Below are 27,722 nucleotides of genomic sequence, written 5' to 3' on the forward strand. Positions count from 1 at the left end.
TGACATTTACACCAGCAAATAAAATCTGTAAGAATCGGGTCTCCTCAAAACAGTGTATGTAAAACATGTGCAATATGCAAATTTATCGTAACAAGTACATACAAGTATGTGCTTTCTCTGTTATTCACGAATACTCAGGTCCACACAAATATCTAATCTGCTTTGGCAGTTCAAAGAGCTGTGCTGCCCAGACTAAAAGTAAATATGAATTCAAGATTCCAGACTTTATTCACATCCTATCTCCCCTGATCTTTTGTATTTCATTATCTCAGAGCTCTGGTATCGACAAGCAGGGACTGACTACAATGCAGTTGTGTGAGGTGAAAAAGTCACAGAAAGAGCGTTTCTTCACTAACCGCACTTTAAGCTCATATAAGCACTGCCTATTAAGCACTTATTGCAAATATGACTTGTGTTTAATATGCTAGCGACCATACCGAAGTGTGTATATATGCAGGTGTGGAAAGAAACGGTGCTTCCACACTGGCTAGGCCAGATTTCTGGTTAAAGCCAACTCTTTATAGAAAGTTCTAATGTTCTGAGCTTTGCCTTGAAGGAAGGGGGTGAGGAAATGGGGGAAGACACAGAGCGAGAGAGAGAGAGAGAGAGAGAGAGACAGAGAGAGCGAGAGAGATCCAGGGTGGAGGTGTGTGGAGTAGAATAAGAAAGTTAGATAAGGAGGGGGTGTGGGTGAGAGGCAGGATTCGTGCTCACTGTAGCCCAGAGATGAGGCGTCTTTATCAGGCCACAGAGACAGCTTCACAGGCCCCTCAGTGCAGAACGGAGATTGAGAGGTCTGGGGTTGTGTGCGTTCACTCTCACCCATGAACCCCCACATAGTCCCCCCCCCCACCCCACACACACACACACACACACACACACGTACAGACACATGTACAGACACACAAACAAAAATAAAATTCATTCGCAACCAGACTAACACACCCCCACGACTCCATCACTTGGCCTTCTCTCCTTTCTTTCTTGTGCAAATCAAATGCATGGAACTATCAGAATCATCTTATCACCTCTGATTTTCAGTTTCTCATTATTTCATTCCAAAAGCTTCCACTGTCTACTCCCAAAACATCCACCAAAACATCCACCTATCCCCCTATAACCCTCTCTCTCCCTCTCTGTCTTTCCCTTAAATGCATGCGTCTTTGATGAGAATCCATTCATGGATTTAATGGATTTCTCTGGCCTTTTTTTCCAGGATCTAGGAGATGTGTTAAAAAAAAAAAAAAAAAAAAAAAAAAAAAAAAAGGTAAAAGCTGGCCTGCCCAGGCTCTGCTTCCAAGAGCACGGTGGACTGCAGAGGACAGCATTTCTGTCTGCATCAAAAGAATGAGAAATTTTCAGCTTACAAAACAGGGCGAATGAGTCAATATGGATCTGAGGCCTGGCTGACTTCTATCACGTGAAAAAAAAACAGGGCGCAACGAAGTCGTGAAAGTTTTCCCTGCCCACTCCGAAGTCAAACTTGGAGACAGATTAGAAAGTACAAAAAAGGAGGAAAAGTAAGGCGTTCAACCTTTGGTGAGGCTTTTTTTTTTTTTTTTTTTTTTTTTAGAAGCATGCACTTTCAGCTGACAAAAAAGGATGGAGAAATCATTAATCTCTTTCATAAAAAGTGAAACTAGCACATTGCTGATAGTGTTATCAGTTTGAGTTCAACATTCGGCTTCGCCGCTTTGAATCCACTCCAGATTGCTCGACAACTGAGGGTCATTTTTTTTCCTGTGTACAAAAAAGACGATAGAAAGAGAGGCAGGAATTAAAGTGTGCGTCAAAGATAAAATAACTTTCAGCTGCAAAACAGCCTTCGAACACTGATAGCAAATAGCGTGATTTCTTCAAATATGGAATACCGTGTAATAAGTACCCTGATTCTCTCGGATCTCTCTCACTTCAGTACCCCCGTTTCTGTGTGCCATATGGAGCCAAAATGGCCGCCTGGATGCTTTGGCGGTCCCGGCATTCCCGGGCTAATGCTGTGCAGCTGGCGTGGGATGGTGTCTAATGAAAAACGCTCTCTTTGATGGGCCCTGCTGAGGGATTAGGTTCTGATCAACACCACCTTAGGTCAGCTTCCTGCTAGACCAGCACAAGATTATGGGCGATTTCCTGGCCGTGGGTCCAGTTTCTAAGGTGGCGAGAGGAGCGAATATGACACAGAAAGAAAGCGGGGAAAAAAAAAGAAAGCAAGCAAGGAGGGAAGATAGTGAACCTCTGAAGATGTAATTGAAGTACTTCCTGGTTTGCCAAGATAGCAAAAAGTAAAGCGGGATAATGACTCTACTGAAATGCTGTGGTTTCTCCTCTACGACTGACCCTTAAGTCCAATCCCTCAGCTTCTGTGTACATTTCAAAACAGTGTGGCAAGAGGGCTACCCAAAAGACTTTACTCTACAAATACATGAGGAAACAGTGTGTGGTGTTGGTGCTGACAGAACTATTACGTCACACAACTTTCTGTGAAAGCTGTGTGGTTGGTTTTCTTTGGTGTTAAGACAAAATGTCACCAACACTAAAGCTCTGTGTGTTTTTCAGCACCGCTGCAGTTTGTGGGCGAGCAGACAAGAGTCTGTAAAGAGAATGTCTGAAGAGATGTATGCACAGGTTTAGCTCCAGCTGGCGGGGTGCGCAAACATTAAGACCTACCGATCTGTCCGACTGCACTGCTCCCTGCTGCACCAAGTATGTTTACTCTTCAATACCTCTGTTTCTGCCTATATGTTTATGTGCATGCACGCAGTCTGTCTGAGCTTCAGCAGTTGTGCAAAACACTGTCCACAATGCCAAACAGCATTGTCCACAAGTCCTTTGACAAATACGAGGCACGCATAATGATAGGCGAGGACGAGGTAAATGACACATTTAAAAGATTTCAAAAAAACATGATTATGGCAACAGGAATATCTCCAGAACAACATAACAGGTCAAGTCCGGTAGATCTAAAATCTACAGGCTCAATCATCAGTAAAAATGTGTTTTAACTCACTTGTGCACTGCTAATTTTCTATTTTCCAGCTTGCCTCACAAACTTACGTTTGTTTGTTAACAAAAGGCAAAGCCAGACTTTCCTGAATCCTGCCAGCTGCCACATTGTGCATCATCCTGCACTTCAACAGCTGCGGTGCTCTACATCTGACCACGAGAACCAATCCAGCCCTCTTCTCTGCGCCGGGGGAGGGCAATGTGATGGTGAGACAGTACTGATGAAATATTGATTTGAGATTTGAGTTGGCTTTTATCTTTAGCAATAATAGTTGTTATGGAATAGCTGTGGCTCACAAGCACAAATTACACTGGTGGTTTAAATGTTTATGATAAAGACGATCAATATATCATATGATATGAAGTGAAATTAGACGTGTGAGAGGTACCATTATAGATACAATGAAAACTCTCTGCAGTCTGGCTTCAATTCACCACCTCACCACCTCCGTTGACAGTTTCTTCTGTCACCAAAATGTTCATGTGCATGGGTCACAGTTTCCGTACAGGTGCGCACATTCTCCCATCAAGTTTGTTTTTAAAGATCCCGACTTTTGAGTGGGGAGTGGTGAATACCTCTTTTAGGCTCTGTTTTGAAAGTACAGTTATAAATGAGGCCACAGGCCCGTGCAAAGATCATTTATACAATCGCCCTGCTTCATCTTTTTCTCTGAAATTCACTGTTTCTTCAATTTACATGTTCTACTGCTCTTGTTGATTTGTCCACCAACTTAAAAACATATTTAGCTTTGTGAATACTGAAGACGTATATTTTCCACTCTCTATGCTGGCCTTGAATTCTTTGCTAACAAACTAAGATGTCATTTATTTCAAATCTAACTGATATTTAAAAGGCATAGAGGGAATGACTTAATATGGTCCACCCGTCCTATTGAGAACTGACTATATCTAACTTTCCCCTCCTATCGCTCCATTCACCTTCTCTTGAGTGGCATCCATCTCCTGCTGGTATTTTCTCTTGCGGTCGCTGCAAATTCGTTCCATGTCTGAGCGGAGTCGGTCCAGGGACGCCTCCTTGTCCAGGATCGCTCTTTTCTTTTCCTCGTCCTGCAGCAACGCCATCTCAGACAGCTGCAGCTTACGCTGGGCATGGGCCTGCTGCAGCTCCTCATGTAGACTTGACAGCTGGGCTTCCAAATCTGAAACTGTCTGGACAGAGAAACAGAGATGTGCAGTGGATTTAGGTAGATGACAATTTATGTTTTAGTTTTTCATCCAAGTACGTGGAAGATATTTTTTGGAAACATGCATCCTATTGAGTGTGTGTTGTGTAAGGACAGGATATTTTTGGACAAAGATGAGGACTTTTCAGAACATCTATGTGTGTTCACACCGTCAAATGATTGGATAATACTTTGAGGCAAAAACAGGAGTGACTGAGACAATAAGATGCAGAATCTAAGTGCGAAGGAGGGCCTCTACAGTTCATATACACATGTGCGCTCATGTAGTAGTTTCACAAACACACTTAAATGTGTCTGTTTTCCTCTGTGTGGGGGATGCTGCGATTGGCCTGACCTTTCTCTTGACCTCTCTTTTTGAACTGCTCAGCCTTGACTTTGCTCAGTAGGGCCCTTTAATAGTGCTGCCAGTGGGAGTCAACATTACATAGTAGGAATGCTAATAAGTGCAACCCCACTGCCCCTGAAACACCAGAAATAGACCGGTCTGACAAGAGCAAAGAGGCTACAACTCATGAGCTTGGGAGACGTCAAAAGGAAAACATGAGCCTCCTGTTCTGTCCAAACTACATCACATAGTCGGGATGATGTAGATTGTTTGCCAGGGAAATAAGTAAGAGGGCATTAAACCTAGAGCATTATATTTCTTGCTGCACATGTTAAACATTCAAAGAGGATATATTAGTATTTATAAATGTGGCATCCAAATATAGCTACTTGTGTAAATTTAACTCGATTACTCAAATTTCTTTGATTTTTGATTTTCTTTTTTTTTTAATGATTATTTTCTAGTGGCACAGTGCAGCGGTTAGCACTGTCACCTCACGGCAAAGAGGCTCTGGGTTCGATCCCCGGCCGGGGGCCTGTCTGTGTGGAGTTTGCATGTTCTCCCTTTGCCTCTCTCCGACTTCCTCCCACCGTTCAAAAGACATGCATGTCAGGTTAATTGGTGGTTCTGAAAATTGTCCTTAGGCGTGAATGGTCTTTGTTTCTGTCTGTCTGTATGTGTTGGCCCTGTGATGGACTGGCGAACTGTCGAGGGTGGACCCTGCCTCTGCCCCAAAAAGCCAGCTGGGATAGGCTGCAGCCCCCCCTCCCCCCTCCGTGACCCTGTTCAGGATAAAGCAGGTATAGATAATGGATGAATGGATGATTATTTTCTAAAGTTATATGAATAAGGGCATTGTAGTGAAGTGTAAGTTCTCTAAAATACATTGCAGTGTTTCACCGTTCTCTACCTGTATTGCACGTATTCCCTGGCTATTGCACATCCTCATTACTCTCTTCGGTTTACGTGTTTTTTTTTTTTTTTTTTTTTTTTTACTTTGGTTTTGCACTGTGTGCTCTGCCTCCTGCCCCCTCCCTCCCCTCAAAAGCATGGGCATCCCAGGACAACGCCATGTTAAGGCAATCAGACAGAAAGTGTCTGAAGTCTTTTTTAGCGGGCACTGGGGAGAATCAAAGAGACTTCAAAGGAGTGTCACAAAAACAGGCAGATGCTGCGACTCTGTTATACTCCCTTTTTCACTGACGCGCACATGCGCGCGCACACACACACACACGCACACACACACAGCCACTTGTGCACACACTGTATATACACAGACAAACAGCCACAAATGGTCTAGCTGTCACACACGTACAATAGCATGCGGCACATTCAGAGAGAATGTGAGGTAAAAAAACAAACACACGCAATCCTCTCTGCCACACTCCCCTGTCTCTCCACATTACCAGTTTCACTGCGCCGCTTGTGCCTTCAAGGGCAAACAGCTATTAGATGTGAGCCCTCGAGAGTCTTTAATGTATAATTCTCTCTTTAGCAAATGTGGATGATCTGTCTTCCAAAAAAAATCTTTTAATAAGTTAGAGTGTAATCTACCAGAACAGAAGCATTGGTAATGACACTTCAGAAATTTAAGGAGGCCAAAAGAGCATGTTTCCCTTGGATGGAAGCGAGCACAGCCAATTCAACAGGGCGCATGTTAGCACGCTGATGTGGAGCTTAGTGAAGAAGCAGCTCCTGGTAACAATAGAAGAGTGTCAAATGAAACATTGGGTCACACCATGTCAGATAAGATGACAAAAGACTGGCAGAACAACAGATAGAGAGACGGGAAGGACCGACTAACAATGCGCTCAGTCAAGGGAAAAGTGAGGATTCATTATCTAGTGTAGATTTTCTTTTTCACATATTCTAAGATACTGTATGAGAGAAATTAAAAGCACCAGAAATAACTACTGCAGTACCTCTAAAGTGCTATTCAACATGATTCGTTAGCTAAAAATGAAGGCTTGACTAAGTTTCCTGAGAACTTTGAAACCATGTACTACTGTCCATACACACTGTATTAATATAATTGTTTAGGAGGCACCTTTTTGGCTACAGAGCAAAGCTATACAAGCCGTCCTTATATAAAATCAATCAATTACATTTAGTTTGGTAAAGAAACATAATAAAAGACTGGTGTTTTTGTCAGATTATTATGATTATTATTTGTCTTTGATTACGATTCAACATGATTTCACAAAACATAAAACAAAATAATTAGGGAAAGTGGATAATCAGCTTTTCTAAGAGTTGATTTCATGACTTTCATAACTAATTACATGTATAGAAGCTGTATTCCTTGTATGCATGTCAGTACTGGTACCCTAGTATTGTGCATGCTGGTTTTCTGACATGGCTCACAGTAACATCTAGATGTCTCAAATGTCTGGAAGTGATATCTATAGTTTTACATTAGCATGGCAGGCAGAAACATTTAGCTTTCACTTATTGCCTGCACATATTTATCATGTAAACACCTTGTGTTATCCGTAAAACATATTACTATTTGCACATACAACTGGCACTACCAGCAAAGTTTTTTTAAAACACTTGTTAAAACATATCTGCTTGCTTGTCCCTATATGCCATTTCTTTTTCAATGTTGTTTTCCATATGATGGATACTGTTCTAATTATGGTATGGATGTGTTATATTTAACATGATTTTGAAAAATATTTTAATATTATCATTATCATTACTATCACTGTTCATATGGGTGATGATAACAGTGTTTTTTCTGTTGCATAATCTAATACATAATCTGCACATTATTCATGTCTAACACATAATTAGTTTCTGCATGAGAAACAGCTGCTTGACAAAAATGTTTCAAAAAATGTGACTGTTGACAGTAACAACTGTTGTCATGAAAGTGAAACCTTTCAGCAATACTGATAGACACTGATGAGCCAAAACACCATTGCTATGTTCACACTGCCAGTCAATTTTTTTTCTATATCCAATCAGACTCCAGTTTTTCTGTTCAAATGACCAGATCCGATCTGTGTGTCCGGGAGGCAATCCACATTTTCGGTGTTATCCACATTGGTAGCTATAGTGACGACACTGCGCCTGGAACAGGAAGTAGTTGACACACTGAAACTCAAATGAAGGGTAATGTAATGGGCTTGCTTGTGTACTACATGCCAATGTGGAGTCACGGCGCAGGTTTAAAAAAAAAAAAAAGAAAGAAAGAAAGAGGAGACTGTGTCAGAGATGAAGGAGGCCCGCCTGCTCTGCTTTATTTCACATAACTGTCAACGCTGTTGGCTCCTTCCATCACCAAACTGGCATGTCTCCTGCACACATGGTGTACATGTGAACTTTATGTGGCGTCAAAAGTCACAGACGCAAGAAAAACTCACCTGCTACTCAATCAGAGCAGTCAGACCTGTATGGTTTAACAAAAACATGATTTGAAATGTATTTCAAACCTACACATGATTGGATTCCAATTGGATATGCACAAAAAACAAAAATCAGATTTTGACTGACTCTCTATGGTATTTGGCACAAACACTTTAGCAGCAGATCCTTTCACAATTATAAGGCCTTTGTCAAAGCTGCTTTTACTACAAGAAGTGACTGTCTAATAAATCCCATAACTTGACACATTCAGTTGTTACCAAATAATTCAAATTGCTTGCTTCATCATTGCATGTTAATTTTTCAGCTCATCAATGTATAAAGTGTAAAGTTGTTTAGTGTGTATATATTGCTGGCGTGTAATTCACTGATATTTTGCAGGCAATACAGTACAATACAATAAAATAACCTGACAATTGATCACTCTAAGGATAAATAAGACATTCGAGTTAGAATCAAATATATATAATACATATGCATTCGTTTGTGATATCTGACTGCACTCAGACAGGAAGATGTAGGTAAGAGTGTCAAAATGAATGATTTGCTGTTGTCAGCCACATAAAAATGCATGTGGCTCAAAGCCAAGATGTGATGTATGTACATACTAAATGGATTCATGGTTTGAAAGGCAGGCATGTTGTAACACTCAACACATCACAGAGCATCAGCATTCACTGATGAATTCCGCTATGATCAATTGCTGTGCAATGAGGGAAAAAAAAAAAAAAAAAAAAAAAAAATCAGCTGAGCTCTAACAGATACTCAGGCGTGCACGGGAGGACGTGACGAAATCATTTAAATATTCACGAACACAATAACATGCCAGCTCAGTGGGATGCTCATTCACTACTGGAATCACTGAGCAACAACACACTATTCACTTGACAATAATCAGGGACCGAAATCATTTGTAAATGACAACACACGAACACCGAGACAATCAATGTGCACCCTGGTCTATCTGTCTAGCTCGTTCTCCATCTCAGCTTTGACTTAGTCTGCCGTCACCCTCTTCATTTGACTCATTTAAATCACGTACTTAGGCTTGAGATGCTTTGAAAAATTGACAGCATCATTATTTAGTCCATCACAGCCCAGAAGAAAGACCTCACAAGACTCTCGCTCTCTCCCCCATGCTGTTTGAAGTCCAGATGGTGTGTACGTTCCTTTAGAAAAGACATAATTATTCAAGAAGATAATACCCATAAAAATGAGTTTTGAGGAAGAGCTGGTGGAAGAAAAAAAAACATGAATGATGGGTTTTGCACAGAACAAACAATTCTGATGTTTGCAAAAACAAGGCCTCAAATTAATTTATAATACTGGCCCTAGTTTTTCCAAGTCAAACTCTTACGAATGTTTAACAATTAAAAAGCCTCACAGACAAAATAAATTAGTGTTAAGAACAACAGCACGCAGACAAATATATTAAATTGTTTTGCCACACAATACAATGAATCTTTATATTCTTTAAAAATGTCGTTTTAGAAGATAAGACAAATTTATTGTTTAGAAGCTACACAATAGTGACTACATTCTAATACCCAGAAGGGTGGGAAAAAGGGGGTATTGTAACTGGAGAAATGGCTTTGACTTCTTGTGACTAAGTGTGAAATATAGTTTATAAACACTCTATGGGTAGATATGTAGACACTGTATATTTCTGGAATAAAAGTCTCCAGGAGGGGATACAAGAGAGGCCACGACATGAGGATTTGGGCATGTTGGAGGATATGCTGGTGATGGATCCCCAAAACAGTCTACAGAGCTGCTTCGTCCTCTGGGGGGCATTGATCAGCTAACAGAACAACACAGATCTGGCTGCGGGCGAACACGTCTCACAGGCAACATATTTCATCGTCTTGGATAGATGACCAACTGAAAGCTTCCTTTCACGTTTTGGTATTTAAAAAAAACAAAAAACATAAAGAAATAGCTTATTCTTTGAGAAGAACAGCAACATTGGGGTCCACAAGGCTGGGAATTGTGAGCTAATCCTGTGAGTTGGTCGGATGCCAAGAACACACCAGGCCTTGAAACCAATTCTTCTTCTTTCACTTGAGATATTGTAACATTTAGGTTACTGACAGAAAATGAAAGGGACATTTTGACTTAACATATGAATGATGAAAGATACGGACGGATGTATAATCATCCTTAACACAAAAAAACGCCCCAGAAACACAACAGATAAGTGATTTAAGCTTCGTAACGTATAGCGACTACACAGACGCTAGGTTGACTAACTCCGGTGGGATGAGGACAATGCGTCCCTGTGTGAGTGCTTTAGCTCTTCCCTCCAACCGCTGCTACGACTCATTTGCTCTCCCTCTCAAACACAAGCCAAGAGTGAGGAATGCTATTTATTAGTGTCCCACCACATCAAGGGGATGAGTGGGTATTACTCATCTCGAGAGTGTGTGACTGACATTAGCTGTTCCCGTTCCTTGCCAACTTTCTAGCTGCAACTGTCCGTCCACGGATTCAAGGAAGACTGGGAAACTTTGAGAAGGAGGACGGGAGGAAAAAACGAGACCTGGTCTCGATCGCCGCAGCAGGTATTTTGAGTTGTCGCTTGATGGGAATATTGTGGTCCTGCACTCTCAAACACGCAAGGGAAAAGTAACCATAGCGTGTTCTGTCAGGAAGTGCTACGTAACCCTTGTAAGAATTAACCAAATTCTCTTACAGGTGTTTTACTTGTTTAAAAGGCTGTTTGAGAGGGAGGCGGAGTTCTCTAGGGGGTAAACAACTTCGGTCATGTAAATGTGTTTAAAAAAAAAAAAGTGTCTTTTCCTTATGTAAAAAAGATAATTTATAATCTGCTGCTGGTGTAAGAGCTTATTGTCCTTTTAACAGCAAATCTATGGAACCGTCCTCGCACAGGGAAGTCAAACCAGCTCACATCCCCCACCACTTTCAGAAAACCCACAACCCTGTTCTCCATCTTTTCATGACCCGAGTGAAAATCCTGTCGCTTTAACGTGTGACATTGCACAGACGTCTGATGTCTGCTTAAAATGCTGCACGTGCAAACAGGAAGTGAGAATATGAAATGATGAGCGGGGAAGTTTGTTGTCTGTCACCTCGTGAGATTCTGGGATTTGTCAAACTACACGTCATTTTGACATGTTATTAGCAGCATGTCCTGTGTTGATGGCATCTCCAAGTAAACCAAATCACACACTAGGTGGGTGTCATCGATGCTGTGAAAGACATTCCTCAAAAATATCAGATGGATGGGTTCCCCCTCATGTTAGACAGTTTCTAGCCTTAAAGACATTTTAGATTGCTGTAACTCAAGTCAGCTGACATAGAAGTACACTGGTATGGCACTATAGGATGGCTGCCAGCGAAATTATTGCCTCTAATTGTAACAGTAGTAAACAAATGACATCGCATCTAGTTTCATTTTGAATACCTAAATTGTAAACACAAAAGACAACATGGAAGACAGAATGATCCAATTTAACAAATTTGGGAGTCTTTTAAGTCATCAAATGTTGTTGAAAGGCTTTTACATTTGCCAAGTGTTGTTATGAGTGGTGAGTGTAATTTTTTTTTAACGAACTAAATCCTTAAAATAAAACATAAAACGGTCTACGGAAAGTATGATTTCTTCGCCATTCATTCTGGTTTAGCGCCATCTGTGTCCACATTTGGTGCGAGGACATTTCGTCCACAAATACAACATATGTCTGGCTGGATCCCTAATTCGGCCAATAAACAAAATTCTCTGCATGCTGACAATGTTCATTTCAGAGTCAAACACATCCCCAGTTGGGGGCTGGTCTGTCAAATGGCTTCCCACAGAGCTTCTATCTAGCCCAGGCTGGAGAGAGGCGAAGGCAGAGCGCGAGGGGTATGAGGTGGAGACCTGCTGCTGGGGCTAAATAGTAACAGTGTCTCTCTCAGTGTTAGGGATATCCATTAATACAGACCCAAATGTCATACTCTCATTGTGGCCAACCATGCTGTAATAAGAGAATAACCACCGTTTTCCGCAAGGAGATAAGCTACCTGTGGTGAGAGGAGAAAGCCACGTAAAAATACACTTTGGTGGGAGCTTGACATGCACAACTGTACAGTGGAAAATAAAACACTAATTTAAGGCAGGGTTGTGGAATAAAAGCTTCGAGCTAAATAAAACTGATTTCTTTCACTTCGAGTGGATACCTTTGGTTTTCTGGATTTAAGGTCTTTATGCTTCAATCCAAAAAAAAAATTAAAAAAATGCAGCGATAAATTACAATTTAAAAAAAAAAAAAAAAAAAAACTAACAATAATGGTAAAAGTCAGAATGGCGCAATTTTTTTTTTTGTCTAGTTAATTCCGTTCTTTTACTTTTTCTCGCGTGCGGTGTTGTTTTGAAATTTGTATTTACCCAGACAGCAGTAACTAAATTCTTCTGTATTCTCGCACTGACTGAACAGCAATCTCTCAAATTATTCACGGCCAATGTCAATATCTGTCTTGCTTCAAGTAAAAAAAGTGTCTTAACCCGCTGTGCTTTTGAAACCCCAGGAAAACGTCAATGGGCAAAATACAAAATGGTTGTCCACGGGAGAGCGGTGGGTCAGCATGTGTGTGAGCAAACGTGGATCAGTGGAGACCCCCTACCTGGGCATCGCGCTTCCGCCACTCCTGGGTGTGCTGTTGGTGCTGTTGCAGGGCGGCCCTGGCCTGCCTCTCCAGGCTGCTCACCTCCTGCTGGTGCTCCAGGACCAGGCTGTCCTTTTCCGCGCTGTGCTGCTGTTGTAGCCGCGTCCTCTCCTGTTCGTGCTGCATGCGCTGCTCAGCCATCTGATTGGACAAGCAGGCAAAGAGAGACTTCATCAGCCAACACACATTCAGAGCAACCCTGTCGTCATGACAACTTGTCCATCCACCTATCTATCCGTCCTCTCTGCGTCCTCTTGCTTCTACCCCTTCCCTCCAACCAGAACACCCATGTGCCCAACCGGTTTGGCGACATTGGTGGGAAGGTGGGGAAAAACAGTGAGAAAAGTTTCTCCGCTTACTCCCATCGTCAGAGGACAACACGATGTGATCTGTTTACATCTGGCGTGCTCCCCCGCCCTCCTGCCTCACTTGCCAATTGTACAGACTGGCCCTCAATGTCTCACTCCTCTCTCTCTTCAGATCTGGCCCCTCACCCTTTTCTGGGATCGGCATATGAAAGAGCAGCTAGTTTGGACTATGCATGCAGGCTGGCAGGGGTTAGCCATCTGGCTGCAGTAACTACCCGATGCCCCATGCTATGCGCCTGACAGCATGTGAAAATCGGCTTAGGCGATGACTATGATGGTCATTCTAAACCCAAATCAGAAAAAAAAAAAAAAAAAAAATGGAAAGAGAAGCGAGAATGGCAACTTTGAGAAGAACCGAAAAGATGTTAAATATTTCTCGATAATGCTTTTACCTCGTTTTCGTCTCTGGATTGGTTTAAACAATTTTTAAATCCATTTATTAAATCAATATCAGCTTTCATGGTCTCAAAATGAATAGGATCATTCTTGAGCATCAATTACCTGGCTGTGATCACTGGCGTTTATGCTGTTAACGAGCGATATCTGAAGCCAGAGTATAGCAAGGATCTGTAAGCACCAATCAGCAAGAAGGCTTGATGAAAAAACATCAATTATAAACATACTGTAGGCTTCAGTCTCACTTGAGCCACAACCAGCAACACACAATACAGTAGTGGAAAATAAAATACTTCTAATGGGACGCAAAGCCCCGATTTTTCAGGGCTTAATCATCAAGTCTGTATTCTCGCCCGTCTGTAAGCGTAGTCACCTGCTGAGAGGTGAGCCTTGCCAGTGAAGCTCCCAGACCCAAGCTACCAAGCCTTTCCCAGGCTCTGTTCCGTTCCCACTCCCCCATGGCGGTGGGACAAGTGAACCCCACACCATCCCACCGTGCAGGCCCAGCCGGAGCCCTGAAAGGACAGCAGGGGCCTGGGGCCCATTTGCCTCCCTGCTTTGAAGCTAATCCCCTGCACATTGTGCATGACGGCACCCTACCTGGCCTGCCAGAGAAGCGAGATCAACAGCCTCTGTGCCCGGTGCCTGCTCTATCCTCGGCCCTATCTCCGAATGTTGCATGCTATTCAGAGCAGGTGATGAATGAGGGGCTATCAACAGGAAGCCGGATTCCGTCCCCGGTACTCAGAGAAGGGCCACAATAGACACTCCATTTTGGCAGCCTCAGTTTTTAGGAGAGCTTTGGTAAATGCCATCAAAAAAGGACAATGGAAGGATGTAGATGTGGATCAAAATGTACTTTATCTCTGTGGTTAAGGTGACTGGTAGACACAGACACACACAAACAGTACATCCTGAAGAAAACTCACACAAGCCATTGATTTAGATTAGAACAAGACAACAGATAAACACTACATAGAGTATTTGCAACATCTTCCACATGCTGCTACTGGTGACGTTGGTGCTGCCTACAGAAAACTCCACAGTCAAACAAATTTGCACCAACTTCGACGCCTTTTCCATTCAAGGACACAACAGACACAAATGAGATCCACGGCCACAATACGATGTCCCACACGGTTAATCAGTTTCATAAAGCGGTACAAGTTACAGCTGACGGACTGATGAGCAGGCAGTTGCTCTAAGAACTCCTCAGCAGGACATGCGGTAACAGAAATTGGGGGAGGACGTCCTGGCTTACTGTTCGCTCCTGTTCAAAATCTTTGGCCATGGGGGGTTTGTAGGAAAGAGTGGATCTGAGGTGAAACGAGGACAAAGAAGTGGGGAAGATAGATCCATTGTGAGAAAAACAGAAAAAGAAAAGCACGGTGAGAAGAGGAGATGACAGAGAGCAGCAAGGAGCCCGGTTGTGACATCACGAAGCGCCAGCGTGCAGTGGAGGATGCTGGGTGCTGCGGTTCTTAAAGGGACCGGCGTGGTGCTTATAAGGGAAGACTGAGATGGTTAATGCACAGCTGGGTGCCATAGATACAGAGCGGGTCGGGGTGTTACTGCACAGCACGACTCCTGTCAGCCCGGGATGACATGCTTGTGTGTGTGTGTGTGTGTGTGTGTGTGTGTGTGTGTGTGTGTGTGTGTGTGTGTGTGTGTGTGTGTGTGTGTGTGTGTGTGTGTGTGTGTGTGTGTGTGTGTGTGTGTGTGTGTGTGCGTTGGGCGCATTGAGGCAGGACTGTAAGGTAATGGGCTTCTTTCAACCCCGGGGGGAAATCTGAAATGTTTGGGAAGGCGGAGGGAAGAGGAGGGTGGAGAGGAGAGAACAGAAGGCCTGTCTGGTCTCAGCAGGGGTCGTCGGGGTGCATGTAAGAAGGGAGAAAGAGATGAGGGGAAAAAAAAAAAACCCATCTTTTCCCTCACTGTCGGGAATAAACTGCAAAAGGCCAGTTATTGCCACCGAGTGTGGATAGGCGTACATTTCTGTCTGTGTTAACAGTACACCAAAACACTTGCATGTCTAGAAACTAAACTCTTCTATTACTTTTTGTCCCAGTCTAACAACTGAATACCGAGGCTATTAAGCATTTCCCTCACTGTCAAGCTCATCACTCCAAGCCTGCTATTTGACCTCGCTTTATCTTTCTAACTTAAAGAGGCAAAGCTCTGTCAGGGACCATGATGTCCGACTGCCTTGAGGGTCAGCTGGCAAACAACTCTTTCATACATAGTTCCCCACTTAAAGTCTCACTGAAGCTGCCCTTGGGGGAACGTTCTTTTGTGCGCGTCTGAATGGACTACCTTGACCCCTGCAGTCTTGTGACACCAATCTCTCTGGAGTAAGAAAATGCAGGCATGGAAGGAGAATGGGTCCACATAAAGAATGAAAAACACACCTCATATATAGTATGTACATTCAGCATTAAACAGCCGTCTTCATGTGCGCACACATTTCCTCTTTCTTTTTCTACTCTTCTAAGTGTGAAGCTGATGTCACCAGCTCTCATATCAACATCATCACAAAGACACGTCAATCGTCTTTATGCGTTTTTATCTTTAAGACAAAAGCCTTCCTGATATGCTGCTAACCCAGCGTGCTTGTCTTCAACTGTCAACGGCACCCCCCACTCAGTGCGGCAGCAGATGATCATCGTCACTTGAATATCTTTAGGAAATCTTTGATCGCATACCTGTTTTTCACACGAGATGACATTTTTGATTCCTCAGAACAATACACTAAAACACTGATCAGTCTTCACATTTACTGGATCATTTCATGGGAACAAAAATGTCTTTTGGATATAAATACAATCTGTTTCATGCTTTAACCAGCATTGACGATATAACCTTGCAGCAGGAAGTGAAGCATTATATTTCCTATCTCTTCCTCAGTTTTGTTGTCGGTGGATATTTTGAAGAGAAATCCAAACACAATAAATACATCAAGTCCTTTTAAAATATGTTTTCTTTCCATAAATGCCATTACAAGTACAAACACAACTGTTCACCCATGGAGCAAATCAATAATGGACAAGTGTCTCCACTCCTTGGAAAATAAAACCGGCCTCATATTCTCCACTTACAACCATCTCCAACAAATTACACGCAGTGTAAACCCCATCTGGCCTGGAAATGAGTGTTAGCATGCTTATTAACGCACAGCTTGAGTGCTAGTTTGGTGCCTGTAAGGTAATCAAGTTGTAGGTACAGATGGGAAATAGAGATGTTACAGCAGTTAGTGCTTATGTGGTGCCTCATGGTCATACTGTATCACATAGACATGGGGAGATGCAACCTTTTGTTTCCATTATTTATGGTGAGAATGAAATAAGTATTTATCATTTGATGGCAAGGGACCGGCAATATGAAGGCTGGTGGAGCTATTTTAAAATTTTGTTTTGTGTCACACATACCAATCATACAGTATATTCAGTCATGTTAAAGTGTGTTAAAGTAATAGAAATGTAAACGGTATCTCTGCCTGCTGCAATAAGATCGTCTGCCTCCAATAACATCCATTTCTGCGGTTTAATTGAATCCAATGTCTCCCTATCAGCTAGTCAGATTTAAATGGGTTGTGAAAATGGTTTCTTGACTCTTAATTGAAGAAGAGTGACAGAGATAGGAAGATAAGGGGACTATGCATCTTCTGTAGAGATTGCATTACTTTTCAATTGGCAATGTTTAAGATATTTATTGAGCCGGAATCTGAGCTTAATCTAAAACGTGTCCCTTATCATGAGAAATTAATCAGGCGGAACAGATGGGACGGAATAACAAGACTATTCCAAATGGATGTCAGCTCCCTTGGCTGGCTGCAACAGGCCGAGTGTTCAATGATAATAGAGGAAAGATAACAATGTCATGATGATGATGTCGAAGGCAAGAGAAGAAATCTTCCCCCTGGCTACTTCATGAACGCTGAGCGATTCACAGATGGAGATCCAAGCAGACAAACACACTTGTGGACACAAAGTTACAGACTGATACAGACCTGCTGCTCATATTTCTGTCTGAGTGCATCAAGTTGCTGTGAAAACTCTTTGGCCTGGTTCTCCCTGAGGGACTTGGAGCGTATCAGGTCCTCCTCTACCTTCTCCATCTGGGGGCAGAAGGAGAGACACTTTTTGACCGACTGACAATAATTCGACACACAAATACATCAACTTGGAATCACAAGCACACATCTGTGTTGCGACAATACGTAAAAAAACATCCCACTCAAATCCTAATATTATAAAACATAATTCTTTGTTCAAAATGCTGCAAAATCACAGCAAAAGCACAATACATCTAATGTACGCAGAACTCGCAAAATCACAACATGTATTCTCCAGCAATTCTCTTCTTTTAATTTGAAATGAATGAACTGCCGCCGGGAAGAAATGCATTCATTACAAACACGTGACGCTAAAGTGATGACACTGAAATAACAGCACATCAATATATTAAACTATTCATCAAAGTATAATGTATATAATTTGCATTACATATGCCAGAAGGTTGCATCAAGATTCACATATTCACATGTGCAAGAACAAAACCGCAACTTCAAGGCTCGAATAAAAGAGGCACAGTCACAAAGAAAAAAAGGGGATTCAACAATATTTACGCATTTTATCTTATATGTACTTCCTCGCAGCTTAGCATTTTCATATTTCTGACGGTAATCAACAACAATTGGAGATGTAATTTACTGAAACACCTCTGTATTTGGGCTATGCTGTGTGTAACGCGCAGGAAATGCCAAATGTGTTTTGATTAATCCATTTAAAATGCTGCAGCCTCCTTTGAACTACACAAGCAACAGAGATTTGATTCCGTATGGTGCCTCTTTTTTTCTAAACCAAAATAGGGCAGACTCTTTCCTTTAAGTGCAGCCTAAAAGAGGGATGCTGATTTTTAAAATGGGAGAAAGACAGACAGACAAGAGGAAGAGAGTGATACAGATAATCCATTTAGATACTGTACAACACCATCTGCAGACAGGGAGAGGGAGAGGATGATGAGAGGAATGATGGAAGGATGAAAAGAAGAGAGTAAAAACTTCTTTTGAAGTATTTTCTGCAACATTAAAGCCTTAGCGGGAGAACGTGATGCAGCGATGCACAAGTGGGGTGGGGAAGGGGAGTAGAGGAAAGGGAAAGAGGGAGCGAGGATGACAGGGATGCAGAAGAGACTGCTCCTCTCTCCCATGGCTTTGATGTGGGCTGAGGATAAAGTCAGATCGGAGATTGGGATGCCAGGGGCTCAATGGGAAAAAGAAGGAACGAGAAAGAGGATGGAAGGATGAGAGCGGGAGAAAAGAGTCGTAGGAGGAGAAACACACCAATACAGGGATTTTCCAAGCACAGAGAAATGGAGACATAACTTAACAAACACACATGTAGCCCTGCATTAAAGGAGCAAGAACTACCGAGAGACCAAAGTTCTGTCTCCCAGTACAAACATTTCAAATTATTCAGTGTTGTGGCTACAATCCAAAAAAGTATCCTATGCCTAATCACAATAACATTTCCTCGAGTTTTCAAGCTTCCGCAACCCTGAATACAGCGTTTTATCACTTAAATGCCAAAGGACATGTTTGTTTCATGGGTGCCTTCTCTGCAGATGCAAGCAGTGCAGTTTATCTTTTCTATCAAAACGACAAACATTTTTAAATTCAGTCTGGGGAAATAAAGGTTGCTCTGTGTGCCCACAACAAAATCTGCGCATAAACTCGACTCCCACACAAACTCTCATTTTCCTACACAACATGTGCCCCCAACACACTGAATAGGCAAAAACACTTCACTAATCAGCGACTAAAACTTGCTAATCTCCCTAACATGCAGCCCTTTCAAACATTTAGGACCACACTCAGTACTGCCTTGTCAATGCACACACACACACACACACACACACACACACACACACACACACACACACACACACACACACACACACACACACACACACACACACACACACACACACACACACACACACACAGTACAGTACAGTACAGTAAAAAAAATGCTTAAGAAAAATGCCTATAGCTGAACTGCCTTGTAAGACAGCATGAGAAGTTTTAAGTGCATATCGATTGGAGAACTCTTCCAATAAGCAGCAGCCCACGCAGTGTGGAGTGCAGATCGTAAGACGGGCCCGACTTACTAATTAGTCTGGCTGCTTAATGCGCGTGACCTGTTCTTCATTGAAACCTGACCAGCCTACCTCACGCCCACTGACAAGAAGTGAGGTCAGTGCGTGATAGCAGAGAAAGGAATGCACCTGCCTAATGAGCAGGATTATAAATCATTTCATTCATTTGGATCAACTAAATGAGCGAAAAAGGCCTGGGGAGGACAATGTTCTTGGCTCCTACATTTTTCTGTATAAGAGCAGTTAAAAGGTGACGGAAACTGACCCATTGTAGGATATAGGATGATCTTTGATGCAAATCATTAGGCGGTAGAAGTGAAGGGGAGGGAGAGAGAAACAAAAAGAGGAAAAGACATATGGAGGAATTCAGGCACAGCCAGCACGGTGCCGTGATCTCCATGGTATGAACTTCAAAATATGTGCATGTGTGTGTCGGCATTGTCTTGGTTGCTGCCTGTCTGCTCCCTTACATGGCAAACCTGAAACAGGGTTACTGGTTATAGGGCATACAGGTGTGTGTAAATTCAAATCTGTTTTGGCACACAACAGGAAACACAAAAAAATTGCACAATCCTAATGATCAGTACGTGTAAGAATATTAGAGACCGACTGGATGTAAAGAATGTACTCGTATAATAGAAAACAGGTGTGGTGTGCATGGATACTGCTTTGTGTTAGCAAACATACTCTGCATTCAATGCGTGGTGCTTTTTATGGATTTGTCTTTGTGCGTCTGTATGCGAGTACCAGACCTGCAGCTTCATGTCAGCGTAGGCCTTCTCAGAGCTGAGCTCCACCTGTTTCCTGAACTGCTCCAGTGCCATATCCGCCTGCTGGATCTGTTGTCTTTGGTTCTCCCTGGCTCTGTCCAACTGGCTCTCCATCTCCCTTCAAAACACACACACACACAGCAAAATGAATATACTGCACGTAACCATAGAAACTCAATGGCAAACAATAAATCCAGAAATAGTTTGCTAGGAAAGAAAAGAAACTTTAATAGAACTTTTCAAAACAATAGTTACACAGTAAAAGAAGAAAAAGTAAGAGAGACACAGAAAATGGATGTAGAAACATGTCAAAAGCAGAGGCTAAAAATAACCCGCACAACGTGAAGCTTGGCTAATCGTGGCATCTCTTGACATCAACCAGTAAAATATTCTACACATAACATCTTTGTAGATTTAACATGACAACTAATGATATTTTTCAATTCCAATTTATTATAGCTTGTAAAGAAAGAAGAAAAAGAAAGAAGAAAGGTAATTTTTGCATACAATTGTACAGAATCGATCAAATGTGTGTGTGTCTTCTGTGCAGATGTGCTGCTGCTATTGCTGGCAAATGTCAGGCCATAAAGTTGCATGTGGCGAGGATTGACAGGCATACTGAGGGGGACAGCCTCATACTGAGAACTGTCAGAGCTCAGCCAGCAGGCCCAGCCACAACATCATACACAGCGCAACCGAGCAGCTGTCAGGCCTCACCCACAGAGGGTGTGTGGGGACAGGAGTGTGTCTCGGCGGATGGATCGAGGGTAGAGAGAATGACAGAGGGAGAAGTGAAGGAAACCCATGAAGGTGTTATTTTTGTAAACCACTTGCAAATTTCCATCCATCCATCCAACCACCTATCTGCTTATCTTTTTAAGGGTTGGGGGTGGGAGGCTGCAGCTGATCCCAGCTGGCATAGGGCAAGAGGCAGGGCACACCCTAGACAGGTCGTCAATCAGAGGGCTGACACATAGAGGCAACATTAACGCTCATATTCAGATTTATGGGCAATTAAGAGTTGACGATTGAGCTAAATCCCAGGTCCAAATCTAGGAACTTCATGTTGTGCCCCTCGTAATTGATTACGTGACATTTCTTGAAGAGAACATGTCGACAAAATCCACCCAAAGATCCGGATAATACTACAGTCCTACTTATAGAATGTTTAAAATATTTAGCCCAACAGAACTCTATTCTAACGTGTTTATCACAGATAAATAAGTTACATGCCCAGAAATAGAGATTTGTATATTCTCTCCAAGAGCACAGACTGGCATTGAACCAAATATGTAAAATACAATGAATATTTTATAACAAACACTTAAATCTTATTAAAAAATACCATGCTTGTTAAAAAAGACATATAGTTCACGTCTATATATTACAGACTTAATGCGCTCCCCGAGTGCATAAAGTGATTAAAATGTTCACCAAAGTTCACACTGAATTAATCACACTGTTTCTAAGCAGGCGAGCAACAACACTCCAGCCACTACTGAAACTGCTCTAGACCCTTCTTCTGATTAATGGCCAAACATGACAATATCGAGGGGCAAATATGTCAGGCTGTACACGTTTTGATTTTTACACTGTGTGTTATATAGAGTGCTCTGTGTATATTTGCTTTGCGTCAGTGTGCTTTCCTCCTGTTCCCTTGCAAATGAATACTCTAACGCGGTATGGATAATTATTCCCCCTGGACAGACAACCAAGAGGAAGAATGAATTTATGGCCAGTGGGTTGAGACTTTTAAACCAAGTATGAAGTACAACGATTACTATATTATAACAGGCACACAGCGTTTGATGGGGGAAGGCAATGACGCTGTTCTCTACGCATTTATCTGTATTTCATAAAGCAGGAGCCCTGTCAAGCGTGCTTGAGAGTCTGTGTAGCAGGTAGCACTCTGAACATGCAACTGTGTGAACACATATGCCCACAGAAACACCAAACTCTTAAAAAAAAAAAAAAAAAGAAGACTAAAACCGTAGAGAAAACAGCTTTGTCAAGTGATTAATCTTTTCTTATATTCAAATAAATAACTTTAAGTATTTATAAAGATAGACGACTGATGGACAAAAACAGAAAACAGAGTAAAGATAAAACCAACACATGAAAAGAAGGCAATAAAAAAAGCAAAGAACAAAAGCAGAGGATTGAGAAAGGAATGTGCAAGCTTTCTCTCCTCTTTATAGTGTTCTGTCTCTTTGTAATTTTGGTCTCTCTCATGTTGGACATCAAACAACAAAGAAACTGTGTTTTTTTTTTTCCCGCTCCCAATTTTGTGTACTCTGTAATTATTAATCAGTCTCGTTGCATGACTGCCTTCCGGACTGAGACAGACACAAAGGATATGTGGAGAGACGAAGATGGAAAAAGAAAGAAAGAGGAAAAAGAGACGAAGATGGAAAAGAGGATGTCACAGAAATAGCAAGTTTTTTAAACTTTCAAGGCAGAGCAAAAATGAATTGGGTGTGTTTCGCTGGAGAGACGAGGCAGCCGGCGTGTGTGTGTGTGTGTGTGTGTGTGTGTGTGTGTGTGTGTGTGTGTGTGTGTGTGTGTGTGTGTGTGTGTGTGTGTGTGTGCGGGCGTGTGCACGGGCCTTTGTTCACGAGCCACAGTCCCAAACTCTCTGTGTGACTGACAACTCTACTCAACGAATGCACTATGACTAAGTTGGAGCTGGCTGCTGGGCCTCTACCTCTGAGGATACACCGAAAAATTCACTGCAGCCAACTTCAAGCATGTGACAGATTAGCGTTCTAAAGCTGAGGAGAGCAGGTGAACACATGGCACCTTCAGGGGATTCTACTAATAACTACGGGTGTGTGTGAATGTGTGTGGTCAGTCGAGTGGTAGACAGCGTGTCACCATCAATAACAGAGCAATGAGGGTGAGATGAGAGGACAGAGAAAAAGAGTCAGGGAGGCCTGGCAGGGAGAAATAGAGAGGGAAAGGAAGGAGAGGGGTGCCAGCGCCAGGGCGGCCCGTCGGCTTTAAATGGATCTCTGGTCAGAAAAGTGGAAGGAGAGGAGGCTCAAATTAAAGATGTGCCTTCTCTAAGGAGGAAGTCCTCTCATCCCCTCAATCCAAAACGGCTGTTTAGAGGAGAGGAAGAGAGGGAGGCGAGAAGAGAGGAGTGTTTGTGCTAGAGGGGGTGAAGGAGCTTCCGCCATCCAGCCGCCTGGCAGACGGGAGGGGTGCAGGGATGCCGGCGTTTTCCGGACTTGCTCTGACCACACAAAGCCACATGCCGCCTGTGTGAGTGTGCACCACATGGTGGATATACGGAAACAAGGAAGTTACTGTATATAGACATTCACATACAGTTAATACAAGAGTACACACTGAAGCCAGTGCACACAGAAGAAACTCTAATTGCTTATGCAAATATTCTTTTCATGTATGCAGAGTATTTAAGAATTGCATGGGCTATGATGTGGGTGGAGTAGCACATGGAAATGACTGACAAACAGGCTAGAATGCACGCTCGCATGTGGATGCCTCTGGTCTAGTATAAAAAGACAGAGTGAGAATGTGTGCATAGATGTGTGCGTGTGTGTGTGTGTGTGTGTTTGTGTGCGCAAGTGCATGTGGGTGCCTGCGCATCTGCGTCTGTGAGCTCATCCAAACGGAATGATAACGAATCCACAGACACATCAAAGGGGCCTGAAAAAAAAACAAAAAAAAAACGAGGGAGCACATAAAAAGAGAGAAAATGCAAAACTGAAATATTCAGCGCCCTCTGAAGAAAAAATAAAATAGGCTTGGTTTTCATCCGCCTCCCCAGAGAAAGAGAAAGGGAGAGAAGAGAGAAAGAAACAGACACAGAAGAAGAGACAGACCACAAATAAGTGAGCACAAAAGAGAGATAGCATTAGGGCAAGAAAATATTAAAGACAGAAAGAGTTGAAAAGAGAACAGAGAAAACAGAGCATCATTGAGCTGGATGGCTTTAAAACTCCCTACAAATGTGGCCGGTTTATAAACAGCATTTCACTTTTAACATGAAGGAAAATAGCCACATACGTAAAAAGAATGAGGCATCCTTATTATTATCATTCACCCACAGTAGCACATGTAGTCATCTCTTAACAACACAGTTGTCCTGCAGTATTGCTACCAGCATCTCTTATTACCATTACATAATTATTCATTCTTAATTTAAGCTTCAGCCTCTCAGTACTTTGTTCTACTTCTTGATTATTTATTAAAGTACCACAGATTCAGAGCTGAAACTAGTAACCACCTAATCAACAAGTTGAATACCAGGAAATTAATCTGAAACAAATTTTTTAAACACAAATGTAAAGAATTCAATGGTTAAAGGCCTCGTTCTGTTCTGAATGTGAATATTTGTAGGTTTTCTTAGTGTTCTATGACAGTAAACTGAATACTTCTAGGTGGGTCACGTCACCTTGAGCTCTGAGCAAATGAAATTATACATGTGGAATATTTTTCACTATTTTTGTATATATTTTACTTTTTTAGATCAAATTGATTACCTGGGAAAATAACTGGACAATGCAAAATAAGTCTCGCGCTAAATAGATTCTTTAAGGTAAAAAAAAAAAAATCTAGCATTTGTTGCAGATCATTGGAAGGTGCAGCGGGAGAAGGGCCTTGCTCAAGCGCTGGTGGACATGACGGATGGCATCTCAGTTCATCTTAGTTTGGAAAGATATCCATATGAACTTTCAGCTCTCCCATTAACCTGGCAGCTGAAACCAGTGACTTTACCTCACACTAGTGAAGTGTGTCTTTGCTCAAAGCCACCCAACCAGCCATACGGAGAGGGTGATGAAGAGCAATCTGGTGCTGCGCGGGCTGACAGTACCACTATGTGGGTGGGACAAAGCGAAAAGACATACTACATGTCTATCTTGTACTTCGAAACAGCTCTGGAGTTATGTCAGTTCCACTATATATGCTATTTCATATTTATTTACAAGAATATGCTGCTTTCATGTTGCGCGAACATACTGAGGTAAGGATGTTATTCATTCTTTTTAGACATGAAACTCAAACTACAGCTTCAATCTTGAGCCAGCGATGTGGGATTTACTGTATTTCGTATAACTCCTTTAACACTTGAATAATATTAATGCTTTAAGTCTGCCTAAAGTGCAAAAAAGCAAAAGGAAAATGTTTCCGTTTTTTATAAAAAATGTCTAGATATTGACATCGAGAAAATATGTAGGAAAGACAAAAATATATAAAAAGATTTTACTCATGCCATGCTTCGCAACATTGGCTTTCTTGCCTTCGCTGTGCATTTAAATGCTATTTGGCCTCATTAATTATGCAGACATCGGCATAATATGCTAAATCAACAAGGCACAAGTCCCTCAAGTAAACATACATTATTTACATATCCCAAACATTGTACAGTGGAAACCAAAGTGGGAGGGTTTTTAATAAAACAATGAAAGCCCTAAAGACAATGTATCCAGATTGAATTGTTTCAGAGCCTCAGTTAACTGATCCTGCTTTGGTGGAAATTCCTACTGTGAGTGCATATTTGTAGGTAAGCTAGTTTAGTGGAAAAATGTCAAATTTGGTTGTGTGACAATCACTCGGGCATGGAAAGGCAATTAAAAAGGAAAATGTCACTATCAATCAGGGGCATACAATTAAGTGATATCAGATACTGCCATGATCAGATATGACAAATTATAGCTGACTAACTAAATGCCAGGATTGTTATTGATTTTGTTTCCAGAGTAGAAACTTATGATCTGCTTTAATATTTTCCCTTTTTATTCAAAAAGCAAAAAGACAAAAGAGACACTGCCTAGACTTGCTCCATTCCTGCAGGGATACCTGATGGTATAGTTTCTTCAACTATTATTATAAATTCAGCTAATTTAAACATGCAACCATATTTGTGTTTGAAGGTCCCCAAATCAGGACGCTGCTGATGCTAAAGTATGCTGTAATAGTTTCCGAGACGGCAGCTGTCATTAAACTCAAGAGAACCGCTGGACTATAGACCCCAGTTAAAGAGCTCTTTTTGTTAGGTCTGTGGTATTGAACCGGTGCTGAACCCATCTCCAACTCCCCTTTTAATGCAGTTGCCATGGGAGTAAATATTGAGCCCTAGTGAAGCTTTTCAATATTCAGGATCCATAGCTCCACCTGCTCCTACACCTGAACATTAACTGGGGGTTGCAGGCAGCACAGCCTCTGCTCAGCTACCTCTGGTCCCTCTCCGGACCACCACCCCTCCATCCTTCCTGTCACGGGAGAGGAATGCTGAGAGAGATAAGACCACTTCAAAGACGCATACAGACGAAAGGGTGTGTGCACACACACACATACAAAACAAGTTGAAAGAACATATTGGATGCATCCTTCACTTTTAGGAGTAAAAGGGCACGCATGGGGCGGGAGGAGGGGGCTCTGTCTAACGCATGCATGTGGTCATACATGCACAAACACTACAAAAGGGAACAATGACAATAACAAACAGACATAACGACTCATAATCTGCCAGAATCACTGTTGCCAAGACCTGATTTCAAATGGTGTGGGCACAAAAACACGCAACTGAAATAATAGCAGGAAAGCCAGAAACGTTAAATTAGAGGTGGAAAGGATCGCAGCGCGAGTTCAAGTGAATTCTACACATGGCACAGCTCATCCACGACAGCGCGAGTGTCTGCGCAGACTTGTAAAAGGCGCTCACACGGCCAGCGTGTAGCCACTCGCAACGTGTTGCAGCTACCTAAAGTGGATGCTCCTTCTGTCACTCCAACGTGTAAACGATTAAACTGAGCAGAATGTTCTGTTCAGACAAAGTCAAGAGTACTACAACTCTGTACCACACCTTAGAAGGCACGTGGTTTTGATAAAGCCAGCTGGGTTCAAAGCTACAGGAAGGATGGTATGGAGGAGAGTGTGAAAAAAAAAAAGAAAAGAAAGAGTAACAGAGAGAGAGAGAGAGGGGTGAGAAATACCATGATGTAGAAATGGACCAGCTGTTTTTCTTTTCCCTTACTTTAAACATTCAGGTGGTTTTCTGATGTTTTTAAATTGTGATTTGGAGGTCATTGTTGCAAAAGCAGGCAAGCTGTTCCCCAGATGAGCTCCCCCCTTCTCTCTACTGCCCCCCCACCCCCACCCCCCGCCTCCCCATCCCCACAATCCGCTCTGTGGAGCATCTCTCCATCTCTATGCTAATGCCCTGTAATGATCTGAGGCACGTTGGGATGAAAGAAGAGGATAGAAACTTGTTCTCTGTGCAGCTTTGTAGTGCTTTCTGTTGTTGTTGCTATAGTGACAAAGACCAGGAACTCAAAATCACGCAGCAAAGCTAATTTGCATGGCAGAACATGGAAATCACTGTGGCTAGCAGCTACATATGTCACATATGAATAATCATAACCATCAATAATAATTAGAAGTGCCAATAAATTCATCAGAAATTGTTACATACTTTTAAAAATAAATATTATTATTATTA

General features: G+C 42.2%; 1 protein-coding gene across 1 annotated transcript in view; it reads right to left on the reverse strand.

Annotated features, from left to right (window-relative positions):
• Positions 1-27,722, reverse strand: part of cep112 (centrosomal protein 112) — a 107,728-nt gene that overhangs the window by 44,472 nt on the left and 35,534 nt on the right. The window contains exons 18-21 of the mRNA XM_069702747.1: positions 20,237-20,372; positions 17,335-17,442; positions 12,523-12,705; positions 3,940-4,170 (exon numbers count right to left, since the gene is read on the reverse strand). Coding sequence (XP_069558848.1) covers positions 3,940-4,170; positions 12,523-12,705; positions 17,335-17,442; positions 20,237-20,372 — 658 coding nt within the window. The remainder of the gene's footprint in view (positions 1-3,939; positions 4,171-12,522; positions 12,706-17,334; positions 17,443-20,236; positions 20,373-27,722) is intronic.

Source organism: Brachyistius frenatus, unplaced genomic scaffold (assembly GCF_029030835.1).
Source record: "Brachyistius frenatus isolate BFR_SWC_R1_liver_20210118 unplaced genomic scaffold, ASM2903083v1 Contig_43, whole genome shotgun sequence".
NCBI classification, from domain to species: Eukaryota; Metazoa; Chordata; class Actinopteri; family Embiotocidae; genus Brachyistius; species Brachyistius frenatus.